General features: G+C 41.7%; 1 protein-coding gene across 1 annotated transcript; it reads left to right on the forward strand.

Moving 5' to 3' along the window:
- The first annotated feature begins 1,911 nt into the window (after window positions 1-1,911).
- Window positions 1,912-14,125, forward strand: LOC142218629 (histo-blood group ABO system transferase 2-like). The gene is made up of 4 exons (XM_075287460.1): window positions 1,912-2,000; window positions 4,565-4,693; window positions 9,765-9,893; window positions 13,441-14,125. Exons 1-4 carry the CDS (start codon window positions 1,912-1,914, stop codon window positions 14,123-14,125), a joined length of 1,032 nt encoding a protein of 343 aa, XP_075143561.1.
- Window positions 14,126-14,340: the final 215 nt, after the last annotated feature.

Consider the following 14,340-nt stretch of genomic DNA (forward strand, 5'->3'; position numbering starts at 1 on the left):
CAAACATTAAGACCTCATATAGCTCAGAGAGCGGAGAGATAATGTACCTGTGTCTGTATATATGTGTGTCTGTATGTACCTTTGTCTTTATGTACCTGTGATTGTATGTATGTGTGTCTGTATGTATCTGTGTCTGTATGTACCTGTATCTGTATGTATCTGTGCCTGTATGTACCTGTGCCTGTATGTGTGTCTGTATGTATCTGTGTCTGTATGTATGTGTGTCTGTATGTACCTGTGTCTGTATGTACCTGTGTCTGTATGTATGTGTCTGTATGTACCTGTGTCTGTATGTATGTGTCTGTATGTACCTGTGTCTGTATGTATGTGTCTGTATGTACCTGTGTCTGTATGTACTTTTGTCTGTATGTACCTTTGTCTGTATGTACCTGTGATTGTATGTATGTGTGTCTGTATGTACCTGTGCCTGTATGTATGTGTGTCTGTCTGTATGTGTGTCTGTATGTACCTGTGTCTGTATGTACCTGTGCCTGTATGTATGTGTGTCTGTATGTACCTGTGTCTGTATGTACCTGTGTCTGTATGTATGTGTGTCTGTATGTACCTGTATCTGTATGTATGTGTGTCTGTATGTACCTGTGTCTGTATGTATGTGTGTCTGTATGTACCTGTGTCTGTATGTATCTGTGTCTGTATGTATGTATGTCTGTATATACCTGTGTCTGTATGTATCTGTGTCTGTATATACCTGTGCCTGTATGTATGTGTGTCTGTATGTACCTGTGTCTGTATGTACCTGTGTCTGTATGTACCTGTGTCTGTATGTATGTGTGTCTGTATGTACCTGTGTCTGTATGTATCTGTGTCTGTATGTATGTCTGTATATACCTGTGTCTGTATGTATCTGTGTCTGTATATACCTGTATCTGTATGTATGTGTGTCTGTATGTACCTGTGTCTGTATGTATCTGTGTCTGTATGTACCTGTGTCTGTATGTACCTGTGCCTGTATGTATGTGTGTCTGTATGTACCTGTGTCTGTATGTACCTGTGTCTGTATGTATGTGTGTCTGTATGTACCTGTATCTGTATGTATGTGTGCCTGTATGTACCTGTGCCTGTATGTATGTGTGTCTGTATGTACCTGTGTCTGTATGTACCTGTGTCTGTATGTATGTGTGTCTGTATGTACCTGTATCTGTATGTATGTGTGCCTGTATGTACCTGTGCCTGTATGTATGTGTGTCTGTATGTACCTGTGTCTGTATGTACCTGTGTCTGTATGTATGTGTGTCTGTATGTACCTGTGTCTGTCCTGTGCCTGTATGTATGTGTGTCTGTATATACCTGTGTCTGTATGTACCTGTGCCTGTATGTATGTTTGTCTGTATATACCTGTGTCTGTATGTACCTGTGCCTGTATGTAGCTGTGTCTGTATGTACCTGTGCCTGTATGTAGCTGTGTCTGTATGTACCTGTGCCTGTATGTACCTGTGTTTGTATGTACCTGTGTCTGTATGTACCTGTGTCTGTATATACCTGTGTTTGTATGTACCTGTGTCTGTATATACCTGTGTCTGTATGTACCTGTGTCTGTATGTATCTGTGTCTGTATGTATGTATGTCTGTATATACCTGTGTCTGTATGTATCTGTGTCTGTATATACCTGTGCCTGTATGTATGTGTGTCTGTATGTACCTGTGTCTGTATGCATCTGTGTCTGTATGTACCTGTGTCTGTATGTATCTGTTCCTGTATATACCTGTGTCTGTATGTATCTGTGTCTGTCTGTACCTGTGTCTGTATATATGTGTGTCTGCATGTACCTGTGTCTTTATATACCTGTATCTGTATGTACATGTGTATGTTTAACTTGTGATTGTAACACTACGAGGAGGAGGAGGAAGAGGACGTTATGCTCCAGCTCCACCGCTATCTCACCAACAGAAATGCCAGAAAACTGGAGGAACATGCTGAGATTCAAGTCTTTTATTCCTGGAATCCTGGTTGTAGGTATCCTGTGTATGGTGGGGCTTTGGTAAGTTATTTCTGCATTATATTGCTGCATTTCTACATTTATTATTTTCAACTTATAGATAAAGGGCTTACTGTATATAAGAGGAAAGTATTTATATGGGGGCTGCTATAATGGGGAGACATATATAAGAGAGCTTAAATATAAGGGGGATATTATAAAGCAGGCTATTTATTTATAAGAGAGGAACTATTTATATATTAAGGGGGGATTAAATATATATGAGGCCACTATTATAATAGGGGAGCTTTTATTTATAAGAGGGAAACTTTATAGGGAGGGGATTACTAAAGGGGCTATTATTTATAAGGGGGAACTATTTACAAGGGGGTGTTATTGTTAAGAGGGCTATTTATAAGAGGGCTAATATTGATAATGTGGACTATTTATAGGGGAATGATTATTTATGGGAAGACAATTATTCATAAGGGGGACTATTACTGATACAGGGATAAGCAGGGAATATTATTATATAAGGAGGCGATTTAATAACTGATGAAGGGGAACAAAGATGGTCATTAGAATTGTGTGTGGGAATAATAGGGGGTGGTTTTTACTGTTTGGGGGGCAGAAAGGGAGCTTTATTAAAGGGTCTGCCACTGGAAATATGATGGCATTGTTGGTATATCAGCATTTGGGGTCCCACAGTTGGTCTAAAACCTATTCTATTTTATATAAATGTGTTCAATAAATCTGTATGATGGTATTTCAAACTGAGTATGTTCTGTGTTATTTGGGGGGGCTATCAGATTGGATGGTACACAGAACCATCTAGTGAATGTTCCATTGGACTCTATTTTTAGTAAGTTTAGGTTTTTTTATGCCAAAGTCAGAAGTGGATCCAGCATAAAGAAAAAATATAAGGTTATATTCATACATAGTGGATATGCTGTGGGTTTCCCTCAGCAGAATTGCAAAATCTTATCCACTAGAAATGCAATTGTCCAGCCCCTGAAGTTACATATATACATTACATACAGTTGATCAGTAGTGCATGCATGTTTGGGGAATAAAGAGGATGAGGAGTCAGGCTTATTTTTCGCCAAGGCCCACATCCCTATGGTGCCATCCCTATGGTGCCATCCCTATAGTTGGAAAGGCAGTCAAGTGTTTGCAGCCATCTTGCACAGCTCAGGGGTGAGTAGCCTGACCTGAGAGGAGAGGTACAAGACTGGGTTCCAACTGTCACCAGCACAACCTCTAAGAGGAATTTTCATTGCCCCAGACTCATCTACAGACAGTCCTGAGATGGGAATATACTTTAGCATCTCTGAGAGATGTTTTCCAGCCATGCCAGGAGGAGCAATGGAGGAACTGACAGGAGGTATACATTCGGGCCTAGCTTCCAGGTAATCAGAACCCTGTCAGCAACTCCTTGCCCTACTAGATTCCCCATCTTGCTAAATTGGGAGTGGCACGAGAGGAGTAGTAGTGGAGGACTTTCAAGTTAGAGCCTGCAACATCCCTGGACAGCCTCCTGTGAACAAGGCAGCGGGCCTGAACTGCAACTGCTAACCCCATCTGCTAAGTTGCTGGTTGTACTAGTTGATTTCTGTTAAAAAATAAACAGTTTCTTGGTTTCACTGCAACTCTGGACTCTGGAGTCGTTGCCTGCATCACCATCAGGGCCCTCCTCAGCAACACCACACCGGCACAGGGTAGAGAGGTCCCCTATCCAACTAGGCGTGCCCCGGGGAAAACAATATCACTATCACCTCCATCAGGTAGTGCTGCAGAACCCCCCTTGACTGTGTCCAGCCCTGCAGTGGGATTGGAGTGTGTGAGGAGTGTGCCCGGCCTAGCAGGTGGCACAGCCAGTGTCACTACTACTCCCATCCTCTGGTCTCTTCCACTGGGTTGCGGCACATGCTGTTGAAATTAATGTAACTTTTCATAGGGAAAATAACCCCTGTGCCTGCCAGTGTAACCACATGTTGTCTTAGATCAATATATGTGGAAGCCCAATCGAACCATGTCACAAGCTGTATTCCCCTTGCATCGTAACCATGTACCTTTATATATTGCGAGCAGGGCCCTCAGTTCCATTGTGTGAAATGATTCTCTTTGTAATGTATCTGTCTGTATTTTAACCCTACAAATTGTACAGCGCTGCGGAATATGTTGGCGCTATATAAATAAAATGTATTATTATTATTATATCCAAAATATGAAGTCATAAATAGTGTAATTTGTTATATACCTCATAACAACTAAAGACATACACATTCACTGACACCTCTGCAATAAGGTAGAGGTACTATAAATCCCAGGGCAGAATATATGTACTGCGGGCTGATTTATAAACTTCAGCAAATTAACATGATTAAAACTTTCACTGCTTATCTATCACTTATCTGCGAGTACTCTCATACCAGCTATTACAGAAGCACTATACATCACTTGGAGAAGGGGGTTGCAGACACATCGCAGCAGAGAGATTGAGTAAATGATGTGCCCTGGCATCTGCCCAGATTTGCCTGGTGCTTATGCAGGCCCTGGGCTAAGGCATAGTATGCTACAGTATATACTACTGTAGTGGGACTTTACATTTTGTCTCTCATTCACAGGGTTCAAAAAGAAAATGTATTTAAATATAAAATTGAAAAGATGATTGACTGGTCAAAGAAGGTGGCAGAGAAGGCAAAGGAGCTGGAGCAGTGTGAGAAGAAGCTGCTTTTAAACACTGTAGAAAAGAAGTAAGTTACAAACTGATATAAAACTATGTCTTCTCTCTCTATTGTCTGTTTTATGAAAACTTTTAAGACCTCGCACAGGGGCAAATCCATACTTTATATTACCCCCATTTCCCAAACTCATTCTGAGCCTTAGATTGGGACTTCTTGCATCATATGTATCTATGATGCTAGGAGTTCCTGGCTCGCTGGAGGACGGATAACGCCTCTAAATTTGTCCTGTGTCCTCTTCCTTTTGAACCAGGAGAAGTGTTTGGTAGGGGCCTTGATGATTTGATGGAAGGGCTGGCTGACAGGAAGGGTAAAAGCTTACTCCAGTCCTTTAGGGGTAGATCTAGACCTTCTGGTCGGAGTCGTGGCTATCAACCCCAGTCTAGATCCCAGTCTCAAAGAAACCCTAGATTTCATTCCAGAGGCTCTGGGCCTAGATTTCCCAAGGAGGAAGACAGAAAAAGAAAGCCCAGTTTTTGAGAGGGGGTGCTTCCTGTGACCGATTTTCCTGTGGGGAGTTGTCTCTCCCATTTTCTTTCTGTTTGGCAGGGAAACAGGTGGTGGAGAGAGGCTATGCCACGGAATTCTTGCATTCTCCTCGGGATCACTTTATTATGACCCGTTCCCTTCCTGCGACTCATCAGGTCATTCTAGAAGGTTCCATTCTGGATGACATCAAAAAGAGGGCTCTAGAAAGGGTTCCCCTTCTGGAACAAGGTTTGGGAGTCTATTCTCCAGTCTTCCTGGTGCCAAAACCATCAGGGAACTGGAGGATGATTCTAGACTTAAGATATCTAAACCGGTTCATAAAGAAAAAGCATTTTAAGATGGAATCCATAAAATCTGTAACATCCTTTCTCCAACAAGGGGAAGTCCTCGTCACCTTGGACTTAAAGGATGCCTATTTGCATGTGCCTATTTACCTGTCTCACAGAAAGTTTCTCAGGATTGCTTTTCAAACTTCCGGTCAGAGGGAGCATTATTGGTTTGTCACTGTTCTCTTCAGCATTTCTTCACCCCCCACACTTTCACCAAGATGGTGGCTCCGGTCGCTGCCGCCTTCAGGCTACAGGGCCTGTTTGGTGTTCCCTACCTCGACTACTGGCTTATAAAAGCTCAGTCAGTATCAGGTCTGCTCCAGCACCTTCAGTTAACCATCTCTTTCCTTCAGCATCTGGGATGGCTGATAAATTGGGAGAAGTCAGAGGTAGTGCCTTCTACCCAGACGAAGTTTCTATGGTTCCTCCTAGATTCAGACAAGATGCAGATCTCCTTAACCCTTCCAAGAAAAGATAGCGGCGCCGCCTGGTTTCTGTTCAAGACCCACTGGGTATCTATCAGGACTGCGATGACAGTCCTGGGCCTGATGTCATCTTCAGCTATGGCAGTCCCATAAGCTTTATGTAATTTACGTCCCCTCCATATGTAGGTTTTAAGGAATCAGGCTTTAAGTTGGAATCAGTCTCGTTGAACCCCGTTGACTGCTGATGCATCCCTGTCGGGATGAAGAGCCCATCTAGACGACAAGACCGTGCAAGGTCGCTGTTGCAAACAAAAGTCGGGAACGTCATCCAATTGGAAGAAACTTAGGGTTGTCTACTTGGCATTACTTCACCTCTCTCCTCTTCTCAGAGGAAGAGCTGTCAAGATCCATTCAGACAGTATGACAATGGTAATGTATCTAAATAAACAAGGAGGAACCAGGTCCCTATCTCTCAGAGAGGTGAGTTTGATTTTCTTGTGGGCAGAGAAGACTCTGTCCCACCTATCCACGGCTCACATTAAGGGTTCTCTGAACATAGTAGCGGATCAGTTGAGTCAGGGTTCTACCATATCAGGCGAATGGTCTTTCAATCCAGAGGTTTTCCAACAGATCACCCTTAAGTAGGGTCTCCCAGAAGTGGAGTTCATGGCAACCAGGCTCAATGCCAAGGTAGAGATGTTCTGCTCACTATACCAGGAGTACAATTCCTTGGCAGTGGTTGCCTTGTTCATCCCTTGGAGGTTCAGGCTGGCATACATCTTCCTTCCACTTTCCATGATACCCCGGCATTGCTGAAAGTCAGACAGGACCAAGTCTCTGTGACAGCCATCATTCCATTCTGGCCTGGTCTTGGTTTTCCTAGCTCATGCTCATGAGTCGAGCATTGGAGGCTTCCCCAACCCAGAACCTGGTTTCTCAAGGAGCTCAGAAGTGCCAGGATCTGAGGAAGTTCAACCTGACAGCATGGAGGTTAACCAGTTTCTATGGAGATTTAGTGGACTGTCAGAAGCTGTCCTAAAGACTCTTTCCTGCATCATGGCAGATACTAACAATAATTGGTAATAGAATTGGTAATATCTTCAAGTCTTGGAGTTTGTGGGGTTGATATTTCAGATCCTCCTGTTTGGGTGATTTTGGATTTCTTTTAGGGTAGTTTGGATAAGGGCCTTTCTCCAGCCACTCTTAAAGTATATAAACTTTGAAAAGATAAAACACAGCCCTCTTATGACCGCAACATAATATCCATAGGAGTAGCAAAAATCCAACTCATATATTCAAATAGTAAGTAAGTAATATCTTGGCACTCACACACCCACGGCGTCCGAGGAATCGCATGAAGACCTCCTTGGTTCCTCCAGCCGGGAACTCGTGTATGCAGCAAAGACGAAAACAGATGGAGTTCAGCAAAATCCTCAATAGGTTAAGAATTCAGTAATTTTATTGAAATCTTAAAAATAGTCCAACATATCTACTCTAAATGGTACACGGACAAACTGATGATCAGAGAACAGGATGACCGATCACACAATGCATCTAGTATAGGTCGCTGCTTTGTCCGCCTGTTTAGGGAAAAGTTTGTCTTAACTCTCCCCAATGAGTAATTTTCCTAAAGGGGCCATGAGACTCAGACCAGTGTGTTCTACCCTGCTTCCACAGTGGGAGCTGGCCTTTATTCTTTCTGCTCTTTGTGATTCTTCCTGGATTTGGTAAGGTGAAAAAACCCTCCCTAAGGGGATTACTTGCTACAACCCTGCATTGTGCTGCTGGTAGGACCTAAGTAAATCATTGATTATGATGTTAATCTGTTTTCTCTTAGTCCTAACAGCAGCACAAGATTCCCTCCCTAAGATTTTTTTTTTAATTTACTTTTGTACTAACACATAGGGGAGGTCTCTGTGCCCTCTTATAGGGTTGTGTCATGCATATTTTATGTTAATTAAATATTCCGCCGGGCCTACCAGCACACAGCACACCCTGCACTGTATTGCTGTTAGGACTTAGGGAAAACAGATTAACATCATAATCAACTATTACCATCCTTGCTTTATGAATCTCAGAGAGTTATGGCTTTCAGGATTCTGCAGATTTAAGCCCACTGTACGTAAACAATGAAGACGTGCTCCGATCTGTGTATGGGCAATTTATACCCCTACAACTTCAGCGATCAGAAAGCAGTGCTTGCATGTTTCTATTCAGAGCAGCCAGAATCAAGCAGAGGCAGAGAACATCGGCCAAGTGGACAAGAGAGCATAATGACTGTGGACAAGCAGCCAAAGGCTTGCAAAAGGTACCGGGGATAATATCACTCCTTAATGAGTGAGCCCCTTTACAGGTGTATGGAGACTTACAAAGCCATTTTCACTCCACTGGGGGATTATGGTAAAAAGGTAGTAAATACTGGAAATCATCCTGGCTGCAGAGTATTCGGCTTACTTTAGGTTTATAACTGTATATCTGCAGTAACAGGTCAACTGTGGACTACACAAAACTGCCCCATGGTCTGTTTTCTATTGAGAAGTGTAATACAATCTATTGTTCCCTGTTAATGTAAAAAGTATAAATACATACATAAAGAGGTAAAGCTTTATTCTCTAATTTTGTTTCATTCACAGCTTACAGAAAACAGATCCAGTATTTCCATCCAAACAAGAACAGTTGATCAGTTGCTTAAAGAAAGTGGTAGAGAAGAGGATAGAACTGGTGCACTGCCAAAGGAAGCTGCTTGTAAAAAATGTGAATAAGAGGTAAGTTACAGACTGATATAATAAAATACATCTTGTTTGTGTAAGAAGGATAACTCCAAAGTTAAGTAACCTTAGGTGCCAGACTGTAGTTAGCCGTAAGTAGAGTTTATAGAATAGGAAAGTTCAGTTTTTCCACAATGCGAGACAGGATGTATTTTTCAATGGTGCCATTTTGGTGTACTTATAAGTTATTAATTAACTTCTAACACCTCTTTCTGGTGGGAAATGAGTAAACACAGGAATTTTCCAGTTTTTCTTTTTTTCTACAGTGTTGATAGGAAACTGGCAGCAGAACCCAAATTAGGTCTTTGACCCAACCAGGGCGTTCCCACTTGCCTTTTGAAGCAATGGCTAGACTGTCATTGATTCAAAGAGCTCATTTGCATATTGGCAAACAGCGATATCTCAGCAACAGAGGCAATGATTTACAAACTCTCAGTTTGATTCAGGTGACCATAACCTATCTGAAAGGTAGGTTGATATGCAGAGTTGTGGTGACAGATTCCCTGCAACTTTATCCTGTGGGTTGATACTATTATGGTGATACCAAATTTTTATAATTTTAATGTTATGCAAATAGTGTAAGTTACCATATTCTAAGATCATTAACATTTTTAATTTATTTTGTTGAAGGATCTGTGCTAGGGTTTGGAAATCGGTCATCTGTGTTTTTTTCCCCCAAATTTACCACATTGTGAAATTTTTTTCAACTTCCCATGACATTGTACAGTATAGTAAATAGTGCCATTTGGAAGTACAATTTGTCCTGCAAAAAATAAGTTATCCTACAACTCTGTGAACGGAAAAAGTAAGTTAAGGCTTTTGGAAGGAAGTAAAAAACGAAAACTCAAAACTGAAAAATGTCATGCTTCTGAAGCAGTTAACAGAATATTTATAGTGATCCCTAAATGGCATAAATAAAAATTGTGTATTAATTTACTTTATTTAACTAGTAATAACCTGGGTCAGATATTACGTTGCTTCTTAATATATTTAGCTGTCCACTTTATAAAGGTCACGCCCCTTGAAAAGGCAACTCCTACTTTTGAAGTTTTCTCTTTTTTTTTTTTTATAGAAGCATGGGTCTCAATGCTCTTACTCCCTGGCTTGCCCCAATCGTCTGGGATGGAACATATGACTTGAGCATTTTAGATAAACAACACAGTAATACAAGAATTGGACTCTTTGTATTTGCTGTCAAAAAGTAAGTATTCTAGAATGTAACTGCTTGAGATCCCTTTCATAGTACTGAGTCAAGTTTTTTGAGTGATACGTGCACATCACATAATAGGGAAACCCTGAAAGGATGTACATGGAGATGATAGAAAAATACCTGATTTTTTTTTTCTAATTCAGAACATCCTGTCCAGTGTTTCAGTCTTGAGTTTCTTCTGAGTTAGTGTATTCATAGAATTGCGCAAAAAAGTTTGCTTACCCCGGTAGTTTTTTAGGGTTTTTTTGGTCTTTTTTCAGAGAATATGAATGATATCTCAAAAACATTTTCTCCACTCATGGTTAGTGGTTGGTTGAAGCCATTTATTGTCAAACTTCTGTGTTTTCTCTTTTTAAATCATAATGACAACCAAAAACATCAAAATGACCCTGTTTAAAAGTTCACATACCCCAGTTCTTAATACCCCAGCTTGAAGTCTTTTGCGGTAGTTGTGGATGAGGCTCTTTATTTTCTCAGATGGTAATGCTTCTCCCATTCTTCTCCAGTTCCTATAAATTTCTGGTCTGTCTTGCATGTCCTGCGTGCTTGAGATCTCCCCAGAAAGGCTCAATGATATTGAGGTCAGGAGAATGAAATGGCCACTCCAGAACTTTCAATTTCTTCTGCTGAAGCCAATGACAGGTCGACTTGGCCTTGTGTTTTGGATCGAGGTCATGTTGGAAAGTCCAAGTTTGTCCCATGTGCAGCTTCCTGGCTGATGAGTGCAAATTTGCCTCCAGTATTTGCTGATAACGTGCTGCATTCATCTTTCCTTCAACTTTGACCAAGTCTCCTGTGCCTTTGAAGCTCACACATCTCCACATCATCAGTGATCCTCCTCCGTGCTTTACAGTAGGAATGGTGTTCCTTTCATCATAGGTCTTGTTGACACCTCTCCAAATGTAATGCCCAAAAAGTTTGATTTTCGTCTCATCACTCCAAATTACCTTGTTCCAGAAGCTTTGAGGCTTGTCTTTGCGCTGTTTGGTGCATTGAAGGCATATTGTGGCATTTGCGCAATTTATGGCAATACGACCATGCAGTCCATTTTTCTTCAAGTACCTTCTTATTGTGCATCTTGAAACTGCCACACTGATAGTTTTCAGAGAGTCTGTATTTCAGCTGATGTTATGTGCGGGGTTTTCTTTGCATCCCAAACATTTTTCTGGGCACTTGTGGCCGAAATTGTGGTTGGTCTACCTGACCGTGGTTTGGTTTTTACAGAGCTACTGAGTTTCCATTTGTTAATCACAGTGTGAACTCTGCTGACCGGCATTATCAATTCCTCGGATAGCTGTTTTTATCCCTTTCCTGTTTTATACAGTTCAACTACCTTTTCCCATAGATCCGTGGACAATTCTTTTCCTTTCCCATTGACTCACAATCCAGACATGTCAGTGGCTGGAGGAAAGATGCAACAGTCTGTGTGGATCACAGAAACTCACTCAGCTTTTATGCACACAGGTCACAGGTGAGAATGTTATCTTTAGTAGCCATTCAAACCCCTTTGTGTCAACTTCTGAGCAAGGTATCAGGCCAAAATCACCAGGGTATGTGAATTTTTGAACAGGGTCTAGGGTTGAGCGATTAAGATTGGATTCCGATGAGCGATCTTTTTAGGCGGGATCGAGGTCGGAGGTTATTTCCCACAATGCTTTGCTACTGGCCAAGCATTGTGGGAAAAGCTAACAATGCATCAACAATTAGAGATGAGCAAGTACTATTCGAAACTGCGAATGAGAGAAAACCAGACTGAGAAGAACGGGGAGCGACAGCAGCAGCGGATCTGTGCAGGTAAGTGGACTATTCTGTTTCTAGTGGACTATATTATTCTGTTTACTCCCTGCTGTGCCGTATACTCGGCTGTAGCAGAGCTGAGTATATGTAAAACAGGGACAAAGCAGAAGAGTGGCAGGCTGAGTGGCACTCTGTGCTGCACTGCTGTGAGATGACCGAGTACTATTCAAAACTGCCATTTCAAATAGCACGCTCCATAGAAATGAATGGATGCAGCCGACACACAGCCTGTGCCACTTAATCCACTGCGTGCCAGCTGCGTCCATTCATTCCTATGGGAGCGTGCTATTCGAAACGGCAGTTTTGAATAGTACTCGGTCATCTCACAGCAGCGCAGCACAGAGTGCCACTCAGCCTGCCACTCTTCTGCTTTTTCCCTGTTTTACCGTATACTTAGCTCTGCTACATCTGAGATGTAGCAGAGCCGAGTATATAGCACAGCAGGGAGTAAACAGAATAGTATAGTCCACTAGAAACAGAATAGTCCACTTACCTGCACAGGTCCGCTGCTGCTGTCACTCCTCGTTCTTCTCAGTCTGGTTCTCTCTCATTTACAGGCCTTCAGAGCACCGTGCACGCCCCTAGCTCCCAGGTTAGTGTAACAGACCTAGGAAGAAGGCAGGGCTTATGGTTTAGGAGAGTGTGGGTGGGTACTGGGAGGGGAGATGTTATTGATGTACTCACCTCTCCCCGCCCACACTTTCCTAAGCTAAAACAAGCCTCGCCTACTCCCAGCATCTCTAACACTAGCCTAGGGAAGCGGGGGAGCTTGCATGGCGCTCTGAAAGCCTGTAAATGAGAGAGAAGAGGAGCGAGAACAATGGGGAGTGGCAGTGATCTGTGCAGGTAAGTGGACACCAGGGGGGACTAAGTAGCCAGAGGATTTTTTTTAATCACTACACAGCGTGGAGTCTAAAAATTAAAGCGTTAAATTTTTGGACTCCATGCTGTGTAGTGAATGGGATCGTTTTTAAAATCCGATCTTCGATTATTAAAAAAATCCCATTGACTTGCATGAGGATCAGAAATGGGATCGGGTTTGAATGGAAAATGATCGGAAATCGGATTTTAAAAACGATCCTGAAATCTCAAGATCGGCTCAACCCTAACAGGGTCATTTTGATGTTTGATCTAGCAATAGGCAGACATAACTGTTGTATAAGATCATAGATAGTTAGTGGTTATTTATGTTCGTTTGTGTTGTACTATTGCTGCTTGTGTCACTGGTAAAGACTAGATTAGTATCCAAGAGTAGACTGACCCACTGGAGAACCAGGAGATCTTCCAGAGGACCTAGTCTCTATCACAATAATAAACCCAGAGGTTCAGTAGAAGACATCCCAACACAGCTCAGCACTGGATGAGGACACCGGCATGAAATACTGTATATCCAACAACTTATTCTGGTGTCAGCTCAATGAACTTTTTTTTTTAAGTTTCTCTTAGCAAAATCAAGAAAATTTAGATAAAATTTAAAAATCGCCCAAAAAACTTAGATTTGTACTTTTAAGCAAAATCACTCAACCACCGATTCACCCTTCTATCTGCATATTCTCCTGATACCCATACCCAAACTGTCACCCGCCTACAGAAGACTGCTCCAGAAATAATCAAAATGAGAAATATTATATACAATTCTTGATCTCATAATCTTTCTGTAAGATAAAACAACATAACATTACTAAATAGCTTCAGGTTACAGTCTATTATAGTAATAATGGTGTAAATGTTCTCCTTTCAGGTATATTCGCTTTCTTCAGCAATTCCTGGAGTCTGCAGAGCGTTACTTCATGGTTGGTCACAAAGTTACTTACTATGTGTTCACTGACAAGGTCGATGAAGTAGTTAAACCCAAAATGGCTGATGGTCGCATCCTACAACTTCACAACGTGGTTGCTGACCAACGCTGGCAGGACGTGTCCATGAGAAGAATGGAAGTCCTTACAGTCTTCACCAAGGAGCATATGCCAAATGAGATAGACTACCTGGTGTGCGCTGATGTAGATATGGTATTCAATGATAGTGTAGGAGTAGAAATACTCGGAGACCTGGTAGCTACAATACACCCAGGATTTTTCTTTAGTGAACCACAGCATTTTACTTATGAGCGAAAACCAATATCTGCAGCATATATACCAGATGGGGAAGGAGACTTCTATTACATGGCTGCTTTATATGGTGGAAAAGTGGATGAAATTTACAGACTCAGCGTGGCATGCCAGAATGGTATTATAGAGGACAAGAAAAAGAATATTGAAGCTTTGTGGCAAGACGAATCTCACTTCAATAGATATCTAGTGGACAATAAACCTACCAAGGTCCTTTCTCCTGAATATCTCTGGGACACGAACGTACCTTATAAAGATCTCGCCAAGAAGAAGCGGTTCGTAATACTGAAGAAGAACAAGACAGAAATCAGAAACTAAAATGCTGTAATATTATCTATAAAAGTTATATTTCTAGTGAAAGGAAACTAGAAACAATTCTTGTTATACCTTTATGTGGTGTTATACGGTACTTTAGACATTAAACTCTTCCTGTCACCCTCAGCTTGTACTAACTGATCATTTGCTTCTTTGCTGATCATTAGAGATGAGCGAGTAGTGTTCGATCGAGTAGGTGTTCGATCGAATACTACGAT

The sequence above is a fragment of the Leptodactylus fuscus genome, chromosome 9 (assembly GCF_031893055.1).
Source record: "Leptodactylus fuscus isolate aLepFus1 chromosome 9, aLepFus1.hap2, whole genome shotgun sequence".
NCBI lineage: Eukaryota > Metazoa > Chordata > Amphibia > Anura > Leptodactylidae > Leptodactylus > Leptodactylus fuscus.